The 24,555-nt window shown below is 36.3% G+C and overlaps 1 protein-coding gene across 33 annotated transcripts in view; it reads right to left on the reverse strand.

Annotated features, from left to right (window-relative positions):
• The window catches only part of PARD3 (par-3 family cell polarity regulator), a 569,056-nt gene that overhangs the window by 253,636 nt on the left and 290,865 nt on the right, over window positions 1-24,555 (reverse strand). For 13 of the 33 annotated variants that reach the window (XM_045586290.1, XM_045586299.1, XM_036454284.2 and 10 more), the window contains 5 exons: window positions 23,353-23,523; window positions 15,985-16,144; window positions 8,828-9,017; window positions 2,276-2,427; window positions 1,195-1,239 (listed from right to left, as the gene is read on the reverse strand). In XM_045586290.1, the coding sequence (XP_045442246.1) occupies window positions 1,195-1,239; window positions 2,276-2,427; window positions 8,828-9,017; window positions 15,985-16,144; window positions 23,353-23,523 (718 nt within the window). The remainder of the gene's footprint in view (window positions 1-1,194; window positions 1,240-2,275; window positions 2,428-8,827; window positions 9,018-15,984; window positions 16,145-23,352; window positions 23,524-24,555) is intronic. The other 20 variants (XM_036454403.2, XM_036454329.2, XM_036454275.2 and 17 more) reach the window with 9 other exon arrangements.

Consider the following 24,555-nt stretch of genomic DNA (forward strand, 5'->3'; position numbering starts at 1 on the left):
TATAGTGAATCCATGATTTATTGGATATAATTTTTACAATCCATCTTTTACTCTACAGAATGTAAAAACTCCAATTCACAATCATCTTTACATATATATGTGGGAGAAACATTTTCAAACCAATTACTACTGTAGGTTAAAAAGGTGAATTGAACCTTATTAGTGGTAAGTGGTATAACTGCTACATCATATTGGGCCTAGAATAATTAAAACATTATTCTCAATTGTACAGAGCACAATACTTTAATTGTAAATAAAAACTTTCCTTTTATTATTTTCATAAAATAATATAAAAAGTAAAATACACTATAATGCAAAAATCCCAGTTCAATATAAGTCATTGTTTTTATGGAATGGTTTACACAGCATTTTGAAGTCACCCTAAATAGTTAACAAAACAACAAAAACTTTTATTATTCTATTTATTTATTTATCCTTATCTGAGGCTATTTTTCCATTTATTTTTTAAGAGAGTGGAAGAGAGAGGGAAAGACAGAAACACTGATTGGTTGCTTCCTACATGCGCCCTAACCAGGGCCTGGGCCAGGGAGGAGCCTGTAACTGTGGTGTGAACAGAATCACACCAAAGCTGTACCCACTGAGCCAAACTGTCTAGTGGACAAAAACTTTTGGACAGGTTCACAAAGTTAAGATAAGGAACAATATGCATAATACAGTCTAATTTCAATGTCAGGAAACTATGACCTAATTCTTACATTAGAAAAAAAAAGATTTTCTGAGTGAATGATGATAGTAATACTAGACATTGACCTTCGATGACAAATATTTACACGTGTGCTATTATTACCCTTCAAGTAAAAGTCACCACTTTGAAAATATTTCTTTGGATGTTAATCTAGGCAAAACAAATAATTTAAAAACAAAAGTCTACCCAAGAGATCATGCCTTTAGGATTTTGATTTTTCTTAAATTGTGACAAAACATTCCTACACAAATACAATTAAGAAAATCTAGATTGATTAAGCAATTTTGAAGCACTAAATTACATTTCAATTTAGATGTACTACACTAATAAATTTCTCCTAACAGAAACGTTTTCTTCTTGTACAATGAAAATATCCATGCAAGACTGGAATATTTATGTGTACATACAGTATGATTGGCAGCTCTATAATTATGATAAGCTTCTTGGACCACAGTTTCTATGGCAACAGTTTAATGGTCCATTCTTACCTGCTTTCTGGTCATCCACTGTATTGAGTTTAGTCTCGTCAGCTACTGTTAAAAGGTAAATGTATACCGGTTAGCCCAGTTAGTCCCACAGCCCAACATGCTTCAACCATTCCCAGATCTTTTCAGTTATGAGGTAATTCTTATGTAATATTTCATGCAAATAATATGAAAACTCAAGCAAATATATATAATCAAAAGGGGAGGAGGAAGCAGTGTCTCCATGCAATATGCCAGTCATTTCATTTCACAGACATGTAATGTTATTTATGTTAGCATATCATAATTAGCCAAAGCAATGTATTGCCAAATTTTTCTTCTATGCATGTACAATGTAATTAATTTAAATTAATGCTTTTAGTCTTGAAGTATAAAAAGCCACCAAGGAATAGCATAAATAAGTTACAGTTGATTAACAAAGGGTTTAAAAATCATTCAATCAGTGTACAGACATGATTATTTTATTTGTTTGTTTGGGTGGATTAGAATTTAAAAAGAGACACTACCTGATTGGTGTTTGATTGAACAACTATGGTTATTTTCCTGCTCTCATTTGCTTCAAATACTTTCTACAATAGTCTCTCAAATTACTACTCAATTAAATGCCTTTCTTCTCAACACACGAGAGTTTCTATTAAATAAACCTTAAAGAATAGCATTAAAAGGAAAATATGAAGTACCCAAATTCTAGACATGGATTGAGATAATGATTTTTCTCCAAAACTTTTTTCTTTTAGTTCATAATGCCAAAACCAAACAAATATTATTTCAATGAAATTGGTTTTAAACAGCCAGTGTTAAAACATTTCATTGCTTCAAATAAAGATATATGAATACAGCATGATATGCATATGTGTTTGTTTCTTTTCTCATTAGAAAACATATATATTGATATATTGCACATTATATAAGCATGCCATTTATGAGAAATATATTTATGTCAAACTCAGAGAAAAATTAATTTTTGCCAAATTATCACATTTCACATTTCTCTATTGCTCCAAGTAAACAACATGTATTTAGGACCATCAATTGTAATCTGAAAGCATCTATATAGATAAAGATTCATGGAGACTGTACTCACTACCTAAATCCATGCTTTTTGATTTTCGTGTTTTAACGATATCCAATTGACTGGCATCTGAAAATTGCTTTGTGCGTTTTTCTGACATACTCTGGCGTCCAAATCCTTCTCGTTGAAAAGCAAGAACTGGATCAACATCTGGACTCAAAGAGCTGGTATGAAAAGAAAGAAAAACAAACATATTTATTAAAAGAAGAAGACATTCCATTTAGGAAAGGTTATATATACCTGTGTATATGAGTGTGTATATAAGTATATTCCTCAAAAACATTTCAACTAAATTACACAAATATAATACATTTTTTTAAACTGTGACTGTATAGTAATAGAAAAATACAACATTTAATTTAGTAATTCTTTCTCCATGTGAGTTCTCTCCTCTTCTACTCTCCTGTGACATTTTCCTCACCCTACTTGACAATACATTATTATTTTTAAATAATTATCAAAAATAAGCCTTGTGTCTTTTAGACATTAAAATGATTAAAAATTTCAGGAAATTTTTCATATATTAATATAAATATTGACAGAAAACAACTATATAAATTGAAAATGAATAGAAGTTTTAAAAAAGATATATGTTTTCTGGTCTTCTTACATATCCTTTAGCTGGGGTTACAAAAAAACAAAAGCACCTTATGGCATCTACCGTGTTTCCCCAAAAATAAGACATCCTCCGAAAATAAAACCTAGCATATGGAAAGATAAGACATCCTCTGAAAATAAGACCTAGCGCAACTTTTGGGAGAAAAAATTAATATAAGACAGTGTCTTATTTTCAGGGGAAAATGGTAGTTTTATAAGGAGGTAGTTTCTCTGCAATACTTAATCAACTGAGAATGTCAACTCAACAATATTTATTAGAACCTATACTGATTAAGGCCTCCTACTGGGTACCAAAATCAAAAGACCTCTGGTCTCGCCTGACCGGCATGGCCAGGAGTCATGGTTCAATTCACAGTTAGGGCACATGCCCAGCTTGCAGGCTCGATCCCCAATGTGGGGCATGCAAGGAGGTGATTGGTGATTCTCTCTCATTGATATTTTAATCTCTCTATCTTCCTCTCTGAAATCAGTAAAAATGTATCTTTTTAAAAAAGAAAAAGATCTCAAATCTCCTAAGAAAAATGCCAAACAAGAAATATATAGCAGAAGCTGTGGATGCATAGCTGAGAGAATAAGCAGTATTTGAGGAAGTCAGGAAAAGCATGACTTAGACTAGATGACATTTGATATGGTCATATCAACACAGTGGTTGAAGCAGAGATGATGAAGTGTATGGCAAACCATTGGAACAGGATACAGTTTGATGTGTTTTCCCAAAGGAAGTGGCAGGGATGATAGGAAATCACTCCTATTTTAAAAACCTGTAAAGACTTTAAAAAGCATCTCAGGTTTTCTGAGCGCAGCCCATACAATGAAAATCATTCTCCGATGGCACACTGAGAAAATAGCTTTCCTGTGTCAGTGCTGCGCCACCTTACCTATCTGACCAGGTAGCAGAATTGCTTCCCCAGTTACCTAATCCACTGGAATGTGAGGGGGCCACTTCCACTATGTCACTGGGTTTATGACAACCTTCCTTATGCTCCTGACAGAAGCAAGCTTCACGAGCCCTTTTTGAGAATTATCCTCCATATAGAGAAAAGGATAGTGATCTACTTTGGAAATCTTTAAGATATTAAGTTACAACTTACTGAGCATAAAATAACTAGCTCTTACAAAGTAGCTAAACCAAAACTGGTGAAAAAGAAGACACCAAGGAAAATGCTCTCATGTCAGGCTAGGTCAGTAGTAAACAAACCGCGGCTCATGAGCCTCATGCAGCTCTTTGGCCCCTTGAGTGTTCTAACGCCACTTCAAAATAGACTCACCCAGGCCGAAAACCGACTTCTGCGGTTGACCACAAAGTTTCAATCGCACTGTATGTGTGTGCCCACACGTGGTATTTTGTGGAAGAGCCACATGTGGCTCACGAGCCACGGTTTGCTGACCACAGGGCTAGGTGAACTGAAATGTATTACCTGCATGTCCTACATGCTCAATAGAGAGAATACTAGCTGCTTCATCCATCTCACAAGGCCCATGAGAGAATTCAATGACATAAGTGAAAGCCTTTTGTAAACTGCAAGACCCTATACAAAATAAATTACTATTGCCCAACAAAGACTTTCTCAAATTAAAAAGGAAATACTAAATATGATCATGGAAATAGGATCCTTAAAAACCACACAAGGAATACTCTTTCTCAATCTTTTCCACCAAATACAAAGAATTCCCCTAAAATGAGGCAAGGTAAGTGCCTAGGGCTCTGAATTTAAGGCAGTACTCTCCCTCAGGACCATGCAAGTTCAGGGTTGGAACCTACGAGTGAGTAAGCATTTTGAACCCTGGGCAAGTACCCTGCCTCACCTTGTCCTGGGCCAAGCCCTGAAAAAGGTCATACCCACAGAGGCTGGGGGGTGAGCCCAAGGCAATAACAGTGTATTTTTGTTTTTGTTTTTAAAACACTACCATATACATATATGCACTAGTGAAGTTATTTTGTTTATATTCTATACTAACTCTTCCCATTTTTAATATATATTATAAAACTTTATCTTGAAGCCTCATGTGCCCATTCATATCCAAGGATGCTTACAGGCAGCTGATATTTGAACAACACTGGGTTTTCTGGAGCCAACTGTCCCCCTACCCCCTCAGCAATCAAACATCCATATGTTTTTAATCCCCAAAAACTTAAGTTGTCCTTCAGTATCCATAATGATTGGTTCCAGTACCAAAAATCCATGGATACTCAAGTTCTCAATATAAAATGGTGTAGAGCAATCATACAGTCAGCCCCCTGTATCTGCAGACTTCTGATCACAGATGGAAACAGTACAATATTTATTTTTTTAAAATCTACGTTAAGTGGACCCATGATATTCAAAGGTCAACTGCAATGTGTATATAGGTATGTACAGAAATAGTGAGCAATATATATATATATATATATATATATATATATATATATATATATAATTGTACATTATTTATGCATGTTTCTTAAATATATATGCTTGTGTGTTATGCTTACATAGTAGTATTCAGATACTATAATACTATGCTTACAATTTCCAAAGCACATACATCCCAATTTAAATATACAGTCCTAGAAGTGAAAAATTAAAACCCATATAATTAAAATCCAGTAATGGAAAACTCAAAATAACACATTTTCAATAAAATTACTTTTCATATGTTGAAAGTCGATCTCTTCAACCATTCTGCATGTTTGTTTGTTTTAATGTCATGTGGAATATTTTTAAACCTGAACTCCAATAAGGCATCAAATTGATGAACAGAATGAGTTTGAAATACAATTTTAATAAAATTACTGGTAAAATTTTTCAAAGAAATATAAACTGTTATTGGTAATGTTATTTGAAAACTACTTATTATATTTCATAAACCAATTTATATCCTCTAAAGTTATGTTGTCATTAAAATTAGATATACTATTTTCCCCATAAACCATTGTTAATGTTCCCTAAATCAACTAATGGATTGAAAAAAATATATTCTATTAGTTAACAAATTAAAATTTTAGCCATTTGACATAGTAATCCTTCCAGTACAGTGAACTGTAAACACACACAATTTAAAATGTCAAATGAGTTAGTAAATTAATGAGTCTTAATATAACTAAATATTCTTAAACCATGACATATTAATTCTTCCCTATCAATAGACCCATTAAACTGCTTTCAGACACAATAAACAGGGCAGCAGAATTCAGGACTAACAGCTGACTCTTTAAAGAATGTAACCATATCCTGACCCCTAATGTTATTAAAATTCCAGTTATTAATCCTGTCTTATTTCCCTTTTGTTTTCATAACATTTTCATCAAGGATTAGGGAGATATTGTCAGGTTGAAAAGTTTACATTTTCTGCTGTGATTCAGAACAGCTGCCATTCTTGTTTAGATAACCCTTTATTCATATTGTTTTCCTTGCCCCACATCCCCCAGAGAAAAACCATACAAGTCCTCGCCATTTCAGGAATTTCTTCAGGGAAGATAATGCCACAATTAATCCCTGCTAGTTATTTATATACTTTCACCAACACACAGACCACGATGGAACTATTCCTCTGCTACCATCACAATTTCTCATCATGGTAGAGATTCAAAGGCTTTTGTCCCTAAGATGAATGCTTTTCCCTGTTGTTGCTCTCACTTCAGAAAGATAAACTCTCCAGCAGCAAATGTAAAAGCATCTGTGGAGTCTAAAATATATATATATATATATATATATATATATATATATATATATATATATATATATATTTTATTTTTAGAGAGGAAGGAAGAGGAATAGGAGAGATAGAAACATCAATGATGAGAAAGAATCATTGATCAGCTGCCTCTTGCATGCCCCCTATTGGGAATTGAGCCTGCAACCTGGGCATGTGCCCTGATGGGGGAATTAAACCAGTGACCTCTTGGTTCCTGGGTCGATGATATACTGCTGAGCCACGCCACACTAGTTGGGCTAGAGGTCCATTTTTAAATCCTGTGCTTCAATAAGAGAATTAAGGAAAGAAAGAGAAAAAGAGATAAGAAAGAGGCAGAGAAAGAGAAAGAGAAAAAGAAGAAGATAGTAGGGGAAGGGAGGGGAGGAGAGAAAAAAGAGATATGAACTTTTCAAGGGTGCAAATAAAAGGTGAGATTGATCCCAAGGAACACTGACCCAGGAGAACTGACCCATGACCGGAATGTGTTTTCATGAGCTCATGAGAAGAATGGGGGAAGAGGACTACAGGGGTCATTCATTTTATTAATGTCATCACTAAAATGTTAACACAAATAAATGCCAGTCACCAGGACTCTTCCTATCTAATATTTAATGTTGATGCAAGTCTAAGGAAGAGGAGAAGCAGAAATGGGTAAGTGGTGAAGGAACAATACTATAATCCCACATAATAATAAAGGAATATGCAAATTGTCCAGGACACCATAATGTCACAACTGCTCAGCAGGAGGCATGTACAGAAGGAGCGGGTGGGTGGGGACTGCCATCACCAGGAGGGCCTCCATGCGGCCCAGCCCGAGTTGGTCCCTGGTGGAGCCGGCCCCTGCATGGCCTGGCCTGGAGGCCACCTGGCCTGGAAGTGGCCCCTGGCAGAGGTTTCCAAGCCTGCCCAGCACTAACATGATGCTGCCTGCGTGTGTCCCTGGCCAGGGACGTGATGCTGCCTGCCTGTGTTCCCGGCCTGAAATGTGATACTGCCTGCCTGTGTTCCCACCCAGTTTATTAATAAATTTATATATTATTTTCATATACATTTTACTAATTTCCGTTAATCTCTTACACTTCTATTATAGAGAAAGGACAAATAGCAATATTAAAGTATTTCCTCTAATTAATTACCTTTTAATGTGCCCAAATTTTGTGCACTAAGCCACTAGCATTAAAATATAATTTTGCTGATGTATTCCTAAAAGATCCCAGAGAAAGGGCAATGAGAAAATTCTGGTATAATGCTTCACACCATTTGTGTTAATTATCACTACAATCTTACAAGCTCATCGAGAAGCAGCACTTTCCTATTGTTTATTGATTTATATAATTGCTAGGCATGCAAACTAAAACCCACATTCACATTCATGGACCACACATTTGCTCAATAATATCAAAAGCTTACTTCAATTTAAAAAATACAGGAGGAAAAAAAAATTGCATCAGACTACCCCAAAGTTACAATGCTACAAGCAAGAACTGGGTGAAAGAAGGTAAAGGGATTATCCCCCCAAAAAAACAAATGTGTGTGTGTGTGTGTGTGTGTGTGTGTGTATGCACGCGTGCACACACACACACACACACACACACACAGAAAACAGTGGGAACCGCCACAGGGAAGTGGGGGTGGAGGTGGGTAAAAGGTGGTGGATGCACGATGCAGTGAGCACATGATGTTTTATTGAGTTGTGCACTTGAAACCTGTATGGTTTTGTAAACCAATGTCACCCCAATAAATTCAATTAGGAAGAAAAATAAAAGCCCATGAAAAATAAATAGTTTAGCTATAGCACTCTTAAAATAAATCTTCCCATTCTCAGAATGTATCAACTATTAATTTGGCCAAGGTCATCTAATTATAAAAAAATTTTGAGTTACCTTAGAGATTTGCTTAAAATGTATTTACTTAATAGAAAAACAATTCATCAAATTGACACTAATAAAAACCAATAAATAGTAAATTAACAAACAAATAGGGTTTTCCAATTTCTGGTAGTTTTGTTATTGTTTTAGCTAAATTACTATACAGCCCTGCAAAGACTAAAACAATTGGGCAAGTTCATAGGTTTTGAGGAATTTTTTTATTAAAAGAATGATAACTAATAAGAGTATTCAAACCATGAAAATAGAACACTGCCCGCCCCCCCCCCAAAAAAAATAGATTAACTGTGCTCAGTGATAGAGCTTTAAAAAATACAGATAAACTGTGATTGTAATTCACTAATGTCTTCATTAATTTCTTTTATTTCTTGGAGTGTGAACTTACCAGTCTGCTGAATCACTGATTCCAGTCTTAGCCCAGGGGCCAGCGTCTGTTGTCACGAAGCCCACGTCATCATGAGAGCTTGAAGATGACTGGTCAGAGAGATGAGGAGGAAGCACTGGCACCCGGTCATCTTCTATAATGACAGTATCATCTTGGGGCATATTCACTGTGGGGGACAGCTGGTATTTACCTATCCAATAAAAAAAAGAAGAAAAGAAAGAAATTCTAGACTCCTGTTGTTAATGTGTATTAATACTTTGCTACATCAGAAAAAAAATCTAAATTTCCAAACATCTGTTCAACCTGATAGAACACAATTTAATTAAGGCAATTTATTTTTCATAGATGAATGTCAAATGGACACCTCAGGTTTATTCCTTCCTCTACCACCAGGGCTATGTAGCTCTGATGTGAGTACTCATTTTCTCTGGTTTTAGATTTCATAAAGGCAGAGATGATCTCTAGAATGTCTTCTAGTGTGAAAATGCTACATAGTTTCTACATTATGAAAGTCCTTTGAAATTTTTTATCAGGAAACTCAGAGGGAAGCCCTGCAGACTTACACCAACCATTCACCCATTCATTCATGTAGCAGGCATGTAAGAAAGACTTAATTTCTGCTCCTAAATCGTTCAATCCCTAGAGAAGGAGACATTTAAAAGGTGATAACTGATTGGTGCTATGAATGACGTGCAGTAAGTACTGTAGCATTCTCTAGTGCTGTTACTGCCTGGGTAACCAGAGACAGAGGATGCTCCAAATCTTAACAAAAGTTAACATCCGAGTTGGGGGTTAAATGATTAATAAGGTCTTTTTCATCGACAGGATCATTATTCAATGCATGAAGCAGAAATGCGCACTGTGCATTAAAGTGATGCTTCAAAGATGAGCACATACAGAATCAAAGATTTGGGGGAAGATGGCACAATTGATCTAGAAAAGTAAAGATTAGAATCTGAGCCCTAGCAGTTTGGCCCAGATAGAGCGTAGATCTGCGGACCAAAGGGTCCCAGGTTCAATTCTGGTCAAGGGCAAGTACCTTGGTTGTAGGCTCTTCCCCAGCACTGGCCCTGGTTGGGGCTCATGCAGGAGGCAACCATTTGATGTGTTTCTCTCACATAGATGTTTCTCTCTGTCTTTCCCTCTCTCTTCCACTCTCCCTAAAAATCAATGGGAAAATATCCTCTGTGAGGATTAAAAAAAAAACAACAACAAGAATTTGACTGCCCAGAGATTTTTAGCCTAAGCCCTAAGACAAGGGAGCCTATAAATTTTGATTTATTCAATTAGGATATAGTGTTCTTGGTAAGGAAAGACCCAGAACTGTCTACACTTATTAGTATTTTTCAGGAAAACTGGCTCAGGTTCACAGATCAGCGTGACAGGAATTTACATTTCTTATAATAAAATTATGATTCCAGGCCCTTAAAGAAAAAGCTGGGGTCTGAATGATGCCATTTTCCTCCCAAAAATGCCTATTGTTCTTCTGACTAACTACCAAAACCTTGTGCCATAATTATGAGGAAGAACTGTGGACCAAGCTTTGATCCACATGAATACTTTGAGGGAGGCCATACGCACAGAAATCTGTAGCATGGATGATATGGACCCACTGCCCTGGCTTTTCCAACAAAGCAAGGAAAATAGACAATTTTCCTATCATCTTACAAGAGAATGAGAAAACTCTCATTTTTAACTCCAATGTCCAAAGCTGTTAAATCAGCTATAATAGTTCTTAATACCAATAAAAATAATAAGTACACTTTTCCTGTATTATAAAGCAGTAGAGGCCTGGTGCATGAAAATTCATGCACTGCAAAAGAAGTTCCTCAGTCCAGCCTGCCCTACTCACAGTCCAGGAGCCCTCAGGGGTGGAGGAGATCCAGCGATCAGGGGAAGGTGACATCCCCATCATACCTCTGTTGCCACTGGCAACAGCGCAAGCCTTGGCCAGCCCTGATTACCTGAGCCTTGGGCAGCCCTGAGCAGCTGGGCAGCTGACAGCCGAGGCTTGCCTGTGCCTTGGGCAGGCCCTGGGCAGCTGGGGGCCAAGGGGACTGGGGTACAATGGAGTCAGGTACACGGTGGAGCTGAGGGGACTGGGTGCTACCATCTTTGAGGGTGTGGCAGTCAATTAGCATATTTCCTCCTTATTGGCTGTGTGTGCCGCCATCTTTGTGACAGCATGTGCACATTCCCTCTTATTAGATAGGAATGCTTAAAATAGCACAAGAGCAATGCATAGAAAGTCTATTAGCATTTCAACATCAGTCTTAAGATTTAAATTTTGAAGTAAATGATAATTTTTGTCTTAATACTATTATGGAAATTTAGGGATGTCAAATGGTCTTTAAGGATTTCTAAAATATAAATAACACCAGACATTTCAACAAAGAAGCAAAAATTAAGTCATATATATATATTTTTTTTCAGGATATCCTACAAAAACAACTTTGCTAGAAATTTCAGAGGCATTCATTATTTAGCATAAACTACTCTATTATAGAACTACTACATGTTCACTAAAAGTTCTACTAGGTATTTTATTAAGAAGAACACTCTACTTTGATTTGATATGCATTCATTTTGACAAACTATAAAAACTAGCAACCTCTATGAACACTAATAAAAAAAATATAAATCATATTTAGTAATTGTTTGCCTTTCTTGAATTCAAGTCACTCATTTATTCCCACTAGAGTTTTAGGATATTAGCAGAAAGATAGAAATCTGTTCAATAAAATATCATTCATAAATAAGGTTTAGACAGTCTAGCACTATTCCCCAAAGAAATATTTCCTTCTCAAGACATACTTTTCCCCCCAAAAGCGTACAAAATGACAAAACCTGAATTTCCCCTGACAGCTTGAAATTGACAAGGCATGTGTTAAAGCATTAAATGCCAAAACCCCACACAGGCAAAATATATGGGAAGGAAACATTATGGTGTAATTACAGTATACTCATTTTTAAAACAACTAAAACTCTTGGGTTTATACAATCTATTCTGACAGCCTAATAATCAATATCGAACACTGAATGGTTCTTCAAATGACAATCCTTTTTCATAAGACATTTTTAGTAGCAATACTGTACCTTAGTGATTAAAAAAAAATTATACATAAATGAATGGCAAGAAATTTCCCTAATAGTGAGATAGGAATTTGGCTATTTTCTCTCATCCATGATTCTGGAGGCTAATATCTTTTAAAATTTGAGAATTCATATTTTCCATCAATATTCTACTTTTTAACATCTTGCTAGGAATATAGTTTTAGAATCCAACTCCAGGAACATTTTGGGAGTAATGGATGACTAAATTATCAACTCCATATTGTACCAAACTCCACCTAGTCAATACCTCTTAATTACGTTCGCTATACTTGGCACATCATAAATGTGAAACCTTTGAAGGATGACTTGAGAAGCCTTTGATCTATTTTTTGATGGATAAATATTCCCTTGTCCTCAACTAGTTAACTAACAACTACAAACTAAAATGTCAACCAGTCAATATCCTGAAGAGGAGGGAAACAATGGGATGCAGGATGGTTGTTTACTAAACATTTATTCATTGGCACATTTACATAGAAGGCAATGCCATATATGATATAAAAAACAGATGAAATGAGAAAAATTTTTCCAGTGATTGACTCACAATAAAATATTAATGTTCCATTTTTTTCTATATTGAATTTCTAACAAGATGAAATAATATTAACATTTTTTTTAAAAAAATTCACCACAAATGTGTGAAAATAAAAGCTACTAAGATTAAATTCTAAAATGGATACAACAGATTTCACTTTTACTTTAGATAGAAAAATTCTTCAGATTAAAACATTGGAAAAAACTTAAGGCTCAATGCTCCCAAATGTCAGCTTGTAACTTTATGAAATAAGTATATTGGTTAAGTTAGCTATGCCTAGAACTGTTATTATTAACTAGTTAGGATGGTCTAAAAACTTGTAAAATATTTTTAAGGCTTTTAAAATAAAGAAATCTTATGCAGACTCACTGCAGATTTCTTTGTGATAAAAGTCCAGGATGACTCTTTTAAAATGCACAATAGTAGAAAGTCAGCCAATATGAATGACATTTGGAGACATCTTGCCTTTGTTTGCAAATATGGTTGACCTTATCAAAAGCTAAGGAGATGCACAAACAACAGGGGGGTGAGGGCATGAGTGGAAGGGTGGGGGACAATGAGGGATAAGAATACATATGTAATACCTTAATCAATAAAGAAATTTTTTTAAAAAGCTAAGGAGATGGAATAGGTTTGAGTAATGTGGGACTCATGACTCAAAAATATACATCATCATTTTGGTTCAGAAGCACAGAAACTATAAAGCTTCAGACTTGTCACTTAACTTCTTTGGTCTATAATTTCTTAAACAGAACATAAGGAGGTTGGACTATATGATTTCTAACATTGTTTTAAAAGATTGACTTCGTTGATTTTTAGATCACAGTACTTGCCAAAATGGAATAGATTTTAGAGAATGTCTAATGATTTTTGCTTAAAGATGTACTTATAAATTGATAGGAATAAAGAATGAATGTCACAAGTTGTGTGATCTCAGTATTCCCCAGAAAACAAATAAAAATCACCATGGGATCTTGGGATTTCATTCCTTCATTTTTTAATTGGGAAAGTGTGGCTGATGGCATCTGATATCCTTCCATTTCTAACAATTCTACCCTTTTAAATCTATTTTTTAGGAGCTTATTTCCTAGGATATGTTCCCATTGATATGAGTCAGAAAGTCTCAAAGTCATTCTGGTCTGGAGTCAGGCCTGCGTAAGAAATATTTTATGTGAAAATTCATCCTGTTTGCATAAAATAAATAATTTCTTAATGTAGTCAGCTAGAATTTCAATACCAAGTTCTAATAGAATCATAACTGATCATGAAGTAAATACTGTCACCCCCACTAGTATCTAACAGGAGTTAATCTAAAAGCATAAAAGACAGACATTTACTAAGCAAGATGTGAGAAATTTCCATGTATCTAGATACTATGCAAATCAATAAATTCTATTGGTATTGGTAGAGATGAATAGAAATTCAGTGTTCTTAATATTTTATATTTGGTAACCTGTTTTGTTATAAGGTAACATGATTTTCAGGATTTCTAACTTTAAGGGGAACTGACTTAAAGCATATTTGTGTTTTAGGGCCAATGCTATTGAAATAGGGGCTGACAAAGACTGAGGAATTCTCAGATTTTCAAAACTAAAAATAAATCACATTAAGTACATGTATTTCTCAGGGTAACACTCAATGGGATCCCTAGATTACAGTACAACATATAAAAAATATTGTCTTAAGAAAATATCTAATTATTCAACATCAATTGGCCTATTATCCAATGGGAAGAGTCTGTCACCCCCCAGCCCAAAGGGCATGCACAGTATTTCACAAAGCACAGAGCTGGGAGGGAAGTTAAATATCTTGAGGGAAGCGTATAAAGTTTTAAAAGTCCATTACATCTCTATCTGAGGGAATGGAAAACAATGCCAATGACAATGCAAAAGTAAGCATACTCATGAATCCATAGCTAACAAAATCAGGGCAATAGACTATAATGAAAATGGAGGAATCCTCAACCCAAATATACAGCACTTCAAAAGGTTACTAGGTGGATTTTGTTTGGTTTTTGGTTTGTATTTTAGTTTAGTTTTTCGCCTTCCTCTGAAGCATCAGGGATTGGAGGCAGGACGCCGGTTACAGGAACTGGTGGACCAATGGTCTGATTCAGTATGGCAAGTCCTATGTTCCTATAATAGAGGGGAAATTACAGCATATCACTTTGTATGCACACAGATCCAGGCACACATGCACTCTCTCTCTCAAGGGGTCTGAACTTTTATCAATAAAAAAGTATTTAGCAAAGATAAAGTTTTATACCAAATCCAAGAAAGTATGGAAAATCCAACAACAGTGATAAATTAATGTGATAATTATGTGAGATGCCTGTCACCTGAAAGGTGCACAGTATCTTTATCATTTTCCTCTGCTTTCATGTAAGCCAACCATGGGAAAGGAAGAATGGTGACAAAATAAAACTACAGTTGGCATGTCTAAATTCCATGTGTAACAAAATAAATGAGAATTTAGCAATTTTTCCAAACTAGAAAGCTAGAGGAATTAGAGAAAGAACAACAGAAAACTCTAGCAGTCATGTTTAAGTATTTTCCTATCATGCCCAGCAGAAAGTTCTTTGAAGGCACAGATTGTTTGTATTCCTTTGAATCAATAACAAAAGTGTGTATGCAATGCCTTGCCAATAAACATCCACTGATGAATGAAATAAATCCTTCTAATGAAGCTCCATAATGGAAAATTTAAATGTACTAAATCTATACTTAATTGTACTCAAAATAGAGTACAATTTAGAGTTTAACTTCATATTAGCAAACTATACCAGCAATAAAAGTATTTATGTCAGTTGCCATTTTAATGAAAACAGCTTGCTGTATTTTAAATTCGAAAACTCCCAAGGTAATACCAAGATGAGCAACTCAGTACATCCAAACAGTCACGTGGCAAAATAAGTCTTATTAACTGGGTCTGTTAGTAGAAGTTACCCTGCTACAGAGCAAATGTGCACAACCTGATTACCCACAGTGGGCCATGCACACAGCACGGTGTTGAATCAAACAGTGGATGCAAAAACCTTGTTTTAGGATTTTAAAATGAAGGTTTGAAAATGTAGAGATGCAAGAAAAAATGGTACTCTCCAATTAAATGCAAACAAAATAAATGTGGGTATCTTATATACACGTACATATTTTCCCTCTCCCTCCAAACAGCGCTACCGTGAAGCCTCCTTGCCATAAACCACTACATTTTGATCTTTTAAAAAACACGGCTTCATTTATTATCTCAAACAAGCTAAAAATATCTTGATCACTGGAAAACATTTCTATGGGATCCCTTTATTTTTCTTCCTACATTACAGAATCTAAAACTCACTTTTAAAAAGCAATGTATTGATTTACTCTCTTTATATTAACCCTTCCTGAGTGATTATAATGATTCTTCCCTTTTCCTGTTGAAAAACATGGCCCTCTTTTACATTAATATTACATTAATAATCTCTGTGTGAACCAGTTAAAGCATAAAAATAAGATGTGATAAACAGCTTTACCTGACTCACCCATTATCCTACTGAGTGCAACATTTCTTGTGGGGGATTCATCGAGCCTCTCAATCCCACTGTAGAGGGAATGGGAAATTCTTCGTTCTCTATCATCCAACACAGTTTCAATGGGCAGCTCAGGTGCCAAGGGGCTCCCCAGTGACTTCAGCTGTAGAGAAAGGGGACAGGGGAGTCAGGACTGGAGGCCCGTGAGTAGCACGGGGATATTATAACAACTTGTCCAAGGCTAGCATCCAACTTGGTACCAACCAAACTACCTCTTCGCCACATACCATAATAATTGTGATGGCAGCTCTGCCTAATGACAAACTTTCTGGGCCACTGTACACCATGCCTCCCATTAAGTTCTGTCAGATTTCAACCACTAGATATGTATATTAAATATGTATATTAAAAGCTTTTTTTTTAAAAACTTATCTGGTTGCTTATGTTTTTCAGATTGACTGTTAGTATCTATTTGAAATCAATATGTAAAGATTTAATTCAAAGTTTTTCACAAGATGTTGCTTTGCACAAGGCAATATCAGAATGGAAGCTGGAAATTAAATTTTACTTTTACACCTACAGTCTCTGTATGTGCTGGTATAATTACTACTCATGCTGTAAGACTTAAAGATCACTTGTCAGCTCATGTATCTTAAACAATACACTGAGCCTAAATTTCTTCTGCTAGACATTAAGAATAACCATCCTATTCTCTCATTGTAATCTTAAGCATGAGACAGTGAATAACTGAGAAAAGCACTTTAATATAATACAAACCATATTCTAACGAAATAGGCAAAGATGTGTATTTCACAAACATATACAATGGGTCAACTTCTATCACTATGAATAAAATTACATGTGGCATTCTTTAAAATAGCAGTGCCTTGTAAGTCATATTCCCCATAAAGATAATATGAATAAAAAACCTACGTTACATTTCTTCACGGAAGAACAAAGCACACTTAACCACACTCCTCCCAATGTGGGCTCTGAGGTTAACCCAGGGACCAATATCTTAGGATGTTTGGTGCTGGTTGCAGCCAGAGGCAGAGAGTGCCTGGGAGGCAGGGCGGCCCAGCACAACACAGCGAAGCTGGAAGGAGAATGCATTTTCCAAACAGATGAAACCCCACTGTGGCAGTTCTGCTGCCTGAACAAATTATGATTTCTGTAAGAAGATATCATCTGTTTAATATAAATGAGATATTTAATGAAGTTCCGAATTGCAGACTTATCTCTCCCAGTCGGATAAGCACTGGGGAGATTTAATGCATTGGAGGGTCAACACAATTACAATTGAGGCACGTCAAACTGCAGGAGAAAAATAAACTCACAGCGCGAGTAAATTAGACTCAATAAGGTTTAAATTGTGAAATGAGCATTTGTTTTATTAGTTGTTTTTTGTTTTTTTTTAAGTTGCAGATTACAACTGACAGCTTTTCTGAAAAGTAAATGAAATATTCAAGGTCTCTGATGTATAAGAATAAGAGAATATTTTCTGAAAGAATAATAAGGCTAAACTCCAAGGTACTCTGGAGACATAAAAACAAAAGCAAATGAAACAAATACTGGAATCTTTAAGAACAAGTATATTTGAATTTTTTAAATGAGCATATACATTAAAGACTTGCTATACAATAGGTGCTCTACACACAAGACACACTTGTTATGCAACAATTTATTTCATCATAAGATATCCTAAAGTTTGCTTAACAAATAGTTAAACTATATAACTGCAGTTTTCTAGATGATAAAATCTTTATAAAGCTCCTTATGAGGAAGTCCTAAATATATCAAGAGGCTACTTTAGAATTTTACAAAGTCAAATAAAAATAAGATGTTAAAAACTGTCCATGCAGGCTTTTTGAGAAAAACAGTAAGATGCCTGATCAGATAGAACTTCCCACTTGACCACTTCCCTGAAACTGAGTACCTCCTGTGCCTCCCTAACCACATCTAATTTACATCTCAAAAGACAGATTTAAATGGAGAAATCAATGAACTACTACATAAATATTTAACAGAAGATACAATGTCTTTTTACTTAAAAAAATACAAAAACACAAAACAAAACCTGACTTCAAATATCTTGCTGATTTGTGTGAGTGTACTAGAAAACAAGTTTAAGAACAAGAAGTGTCCTCAGAGTGGCACTCAGCTCTCAGGGAGGAGGCAGAGCCCCGTGGCCCTGGGAGAGCAGTCCAGGCCTTTCTACCATTCAGGCTGCTCCCAGGCCCTTTCAGACTCCTTATAGCAAAACTTTATCAAAATTAAGCTTAATTAGAAAAGAGGGGAAATGAACTGCAATTTTCACTTTTTCGTTAGTTGTTTAGAGTGCAAAAACGTTAATCAACCCCGCTTCATTCCGTTCAGAGCTCCATCCCTACAAATGGTAAAGCTCAACACCTGCTGAAGACAAATAAGCTCCAGGTTGAAGCAAAATAACAATGTGTAGCAGTGTAAAGTGATGCCGTCTTTTCCTAAAGTACTGTGGAAATATAAAGTATATATGACGGTTCAAAAAATACCTTATACGTTTGACTAGGCCAGTTATTTCACTTTGTTGTCACTAACCTTACAAAATAATAAGCAAAGTGAATAATAAAAATTCAAGGAAATCAATATTTCTCAGAACTTTATTTGAAAAGGTATAAAAATTGGGAATGAACTCAATATCTAAAAATAATATGAATAATATGCTCCTTAAAAAGATATTCAAATGATCATATATTGTTGTTATAATCAGGAAATAACAAATGATATTTAGTAACAAAAAACTGGATGTTGTCCAATAAATATGCTTTTAATTGTATACATAGCTTCTTCATATTAGGAAAAATTAAAATCTTGGTTTCTTATATAAAACTAATATAATTTCTGTAGGGTTTAATAAAATTTCATGTTGTTTAAAGTATGCATAGCAGGTTGAATGATGTCTTTCAATTTAAAAAATGTATCCCACTATCTCGACTGTAAACACTGAAAAGCTGGTATACATATGGCACTCACCAGCTTCCACAAATTTAAAAGTGGGTCCTACTCAGTATTTGGCACAATCTTATTATTCGATATTTCAGTCATCATGGATTTAACCTGTTATCCCCAATGCCTGACACAGAGCACACACTGGTTGAATAATGAGATGAATAAAGTTAATCCCAAATCAATGACTCAGAGATTCCTTAAATTGGTTAATAGAGATCTTATACACACTAGGCCACAAGGAAGCAGGCCTTTCAAGTTGATGGAACTGAACAATGTTGAAATGAAAAGAAATGACCTACATTTCAATTATGCATTGAGAAAATACTCACATCCAAAGGATACGTGAACAGAAAACAATGAATAGACAGGGTTTAGCTTTGGGAGGACATTTAGAATCCAGTTTCAAGTCCTGCTCTCATGCAGGACCACACTTAACTTCCTTTCCATCCCCATGTGGACAACAGCAAGATCAGAGAGGTGAAGGAATCTCCCCGAGTTATTCTACCGGTACATGGCAAACCCAGAGCATAAATGTGATAATACAGTCTGTGCTTTGCCGAGAGTGGTGTGGCTCAGTGGGTTGAGTATTGTCCCATACACCAAGAGGACATCAGCTTGATTCCTGGGGCACATTCACAGGTTGTGGACTCGATCTCAGGAGAGGTGTGCAGGGGATTCATATTCTCTCTCTCTCTCTCTCTCTCTCTCTCTCTCTCTCAGGGGATTCATATTCTCTCTCTCTCTCTCTCTCTCTCTCTCTCTCTCTCTCTCTCTCTCTCTCTCTCTCCCCCTCTCCTCCCTCCCTCCCTCCTCCTCTTCCTCTAAAATCTCTAAAATCAATAAAAACATAAATAAAGTCTGTGCTTTCATTATGCACTACATCCCAATACCATCAGAATACAAATTGCCTGAGCAAAACATTCATAGTCAATGAGACCCACTCACATGCACAAGGAGGAACGTGAGAGAGACAAAATGGTGGCGGAATAGATGGACGTGTCCTGAGCCTTGTCCCAGAGCAGATTCAAGGAGCAACTAAATCAAACAACATCCATCCCGAATTGGGGAAGTAGACACAGCTGGTGAGACAATTAGCAGCGGGGAGCAGAGACTGCCTGGAGGACAGTAAATCAGGGTTTGGGAGAACTGCAAGACCTCCGATCCCAGAGGGTCAGAGGAAACCTCATGGCACAGAGGCTGGCCTCTTGGGACAGGCACAGCGTCTGTCTGTGGAAAGGAGGTGGGCAGGGGATTCTAGATCTGGGCCCATAGTCACCACAGACTGAGCCCAGAGGGCCACCAAGCACGGCTGCCCAGACTGCACGGTGCTGGGAGAGGGGCTCCAGAGGCGCAGTCTTCCCCCCTCTGTGGTCTTTGCTTACTTCGCTGAATCTAGTTCACAGGACCTTTCTGATGCGGACACTCAGTCATGCTGAGGTGCGGACTTGTGGAGCCGGGGGGGGGGGGGGGGGGGGGGGGGGGCGTGCTGAGGAGAGGAAAGTCCGGGAGAGGTGGCCATGAGTCTGGTGCTGAGTCAGACCAGACAAGCTGGACTAGGCTGCCATTTTCTCCTAAAGAGACAGCCCCTCGCTTCAGTCTCCAGGAAACCAATGCAGCCACCCTGAGCGGTATAAAGGGAAAAAAATCTGAAAAGCCCCTGAGAGTCCACAGGGACTGGCCTGAAGAGAGGCCCTCAGTCCGAGCAACAGGAAACAGAAACCGCAGACAGTACAGAAGAGTGGGATCTTAAGCCAGCCAAAGGAAGGACACTTCACTTTTTCATTTTTATTTTATTATTACTTTATATCTTTTTTCTTTCTTTATTTTCCTTTTTTTGTTTGTTTCTTTATTTTCTATTTCTTTTCACATTATGTTTCCATAATTCTAATTTATTTTATTTTTTATCCTATTTTTAAATCAATTTATTTATTACTAGAGGCCCAGTGCACAAAAATTTGTGCACTGGAGGGAGTCCCTCAGCCAGCCTGCACCCTCTCAGAGTCCAGGAGTCCTCAGGGGATGTCCTACTGACAGTATAGGCCAGCTTCCCGGGGAGCAGACCTAAGCCGCAATCTGGCCTCCCTCTGCGGGAGGCAACAAGATGGGCCAATCATGGGATGGTGCCAACCCCCACTCCCATCGCCCCTCCACTGCTACTGGTCGTTCCCCAGCCCCAATCACTGTTCACTCCCTCTGCCCACTGGCACACGCCTTGGCTGGCCTGGCACCACCTGCTCACCGGCCATACATCCCACCAACCGCTCATTCTGTCATTTGGTCGATTTGCATATTATGCTTTTATTAAATAGGATTATTATTATTTTCTCTTTCTTCTTATCCACTCATCCTCTTTTTACTTCCTCTAGAGTGAACTGAGGTCTTCCCCATATTCTTCCAATTATTAACCTTACTTTCTGTATAGAAGATTCTGCCTTCACCCTCTTTACTGAAAATTTGGTGTTTGTAAGTTAGGTTATCTGTTTGTTCTCTGGTGTTTTCCCTATATATATATATATATAAATTTTTTTTCCCTTTTCTTTTCTCTCATACCATTTTTCTCTCTGTGATATCATTTGTGCTCTCTTTACTCTCCCCCAATTCTCTTTTCTCTGGTGGTCACTTATATTGGGGTTATCGGTGTTGTGAATACATTCATGTTTTGTTCCCTTTATGTTGTGTCTTGTCGAGGTGAATGTTACTCTGTTTGGCCAATGTGCTAGAGAATGAGCCACATAACCAGACACCCGGAAAGGAGACTCCATCCACGAACGGGTCAATAATACTCTAGACCAGTAGTTCTCAACCTTTCTAATGCTGCGACCCTTTAATACAGTTCCTCATGTTGTGGTGACCTCCAACCAAAAAATGATTTTTGTTGCCATTTCATAAATAATTTTGCTACTGTTATGAATTGTAATGTAAATATCTGTGTTTTCTGATGGTCTTAGGCAACCCTGCTAGTGGTTCTCAACCTGTAGCTCTATCCACTGAGTGGAATTAACCCTTTTCAATCTGGCTAATAACTTGTTATATTCTAGTAATGCTTCAGAAGGCTAAGGGACGACTCCCCCACCCCCAAGTGCATGAATTTCATGCACTGGGCATCTAGTTATATAATAAAAGTGAATGTTTCTACATCATACTGCTTTCCACTGTGCGATGTTTAGTTACAGTTACATTGTTCCTTATTGGTATAAAAATTAATTTAATTACTATTAACTCATTCTCCATTTAAAAAATAACACAAAAGCAAATCAATGGTCAATAACCTTTCAAAACATGGTTGCCTCTACATTGACTACCCACTGAGTTCAAGGGTGTGTGTGTGTGTATATATATATGTATGTATGTATGTATGTGTATATATATATGTATGTATATATATATGTATGTATGTATATATATACTTTTTGCAAAAAATGATTGTATTATAGGATCAGATAAGTAATCATCACAACCTAGAAAGCATGCTTTAGATACTTACTAAACATAGACTTTAAAATTAAGAAAAGCACAAGCTATTTTGATAGCATTTTCAATATGCGTGATTTGTTAGTAATTTTTTCTTACTTTATTTAAAAATATGGAAATTTTAGCATCAATAAAAATAAACTACATTTTGAGTAAGTTCTAATTATTCTATAGATGGCATATAATTTACAATAGATCTATGAAATTTGTTTAAGGTTCCAATATTAGTTTTTTAATATATATATATATATAAATTTATTTTTATATTTAATTTTCAAATGCCTTGCTAAAAAAGAACATGTTTTTATTTATTTGGGAAGACAGGACCATAACCCCTAATTACATAACACAGCATGTATTTTGAACTAAGAATGTATTACATAATAGATATAACTAAAAAATCAGGCACTCAAGAGGAAAAACAGTTAACCTTATAATGAAGGAGGAAGAGGAGGTAACAGATAGAAGTGGAGGCTCATACTTTTGACAATGCCAAAGGATCAAGGGGCTTTGTCAGAGGCACCCATTTTTGATAAAAAAAACAAACAACTCTAGTTTCCTTGTTTCTTCCTACCAGCTACAACATTGTTTAATAGAATAGAATGTAGAATGTTGGCTCTGAGAAGGAAGGTATGATGTCAGCCAAAGGTGCCTTGAAGATCCCCATCTTATCTGTTGAGTTGGCAACAGAAATACTAATGTGCAAGTAGGAATATTTTGGCCACAGACTACGAAAACACATCACAACTCACTGATAAAACAATAAAACCACAGCAAGCAAAGATAATTTATAGTGGTTCAAGGAAAAGTCCCAGGACTTGCTATGCTCAGTCCAAAGTCAGGACTGAAACTAAGTCTTATTATGATTTCAAATGCAAATGCCTTTGGTCTTTTCATTTATTTGTTCTTTACCTCACTGCACTTGCTTATTCGCCTTGCAACAATGAGCTGGATCATTCCTCGCTTGTTCCCTTCAGTGGACATGGACCTTCTGAGGGTTTCCATGGCATCTTGGTTTGTCTTGCCCAACAGGGATTCTCCATTCACTGCTATCAGCTGATCATTCACCCGAAGTCTTCCATCCTGAGAAGAAAACAGGTAAAAACAACTCTATTGTAAAAGAAGTTGCTTTCATTTTAGTTAAAAAAATAATAATAATAAAATAAAAACAATGCCAAAAAAAAAAGAAGAGACAGGGGGGACTGGATGACTTTAATCCTAATGGACTTTCCCAGTTGAGTACTAGCATATTGTCCAAGCAGTCACTGTAGTCTTTGTCCATTTCAATCATTTATACATTTGTAAATCAAGTCATTATCATAATCTGTTTACCAAAATAGCATACTAATTCAAAGGATTCAAAGTGATTACTTTATTCCTTCCAGAGACACCCACAAGGTTATTTACAACCCAACACATGCCAAAGCTCAAGGCTATTAGACAAGTCAGAGAGACAAGTGCCCTTTTAACAAACAACCAGGAAATTTTCTCTAGACTGGGAAATAGGATAAATGATCCATAGACAGTAAGGGAGAAAAGAAAAGATAAACCTTTATTTTGTGGCAGATCAAAGCCAGAACCTAAACTAGGTCTTTGCATAGATTCTCCTAATTTAACTAGAATGATTATGGACTGTAAAATATGTGAGACAAAGTAGTTGAAGCCATGGACACCAACCCAAAGTGAGAGATCACTGATTTTTAGTCTAGTTGCTTGATCATGGTTAGGATATTATGAAAAAGAAACCCCACAAACAAAATATTCATTAAGTGCTATAGAATATCAGAATATGCCAACACAAAACATACCACTCTGGCATAAGGATTCTGAGCTGATGGCAACTGAGAAATGACAGACACAACAGGTGTTTTCTGCTCTCCCTTCTGCCTGAACAAAGGACATGTATTTCCTTTATGAAAGTGTTCCCACTTCTCCCAAACCAGGAAGGAAGGACAATATTCATCACCAGAGATATAGATGGCAAAAAGAATAGTCTGCATAAACAAACCTTACAAAATAAACCTTATCTATCATTAGTTTCACAGATATAATTACTTTCCCAAAATTTACAGCTCATAGAAGCCCAAACCCCTTTTTCTTTTATTAAACACAACT

Source organism: Pipistrellus kuhlii, unplaced genomic scaffold (genome assembly GCF_014108245.1).
Source record: "Pipistrellus kuhlii isolate mPipKuh1 unplaced genomic scaffold, mPipKuh1.p scaffold_m20_p_1, whole genome shotgun sequence".
In the NCBI taxonomy this organism is placed as follows: domain Eukaryota; kingdom Metazoa; phylum Chordata; class Mammalia; order Chiroptera; family Vespertilionidae; genus Pipistrellus; species Pipistrellus kuhlii.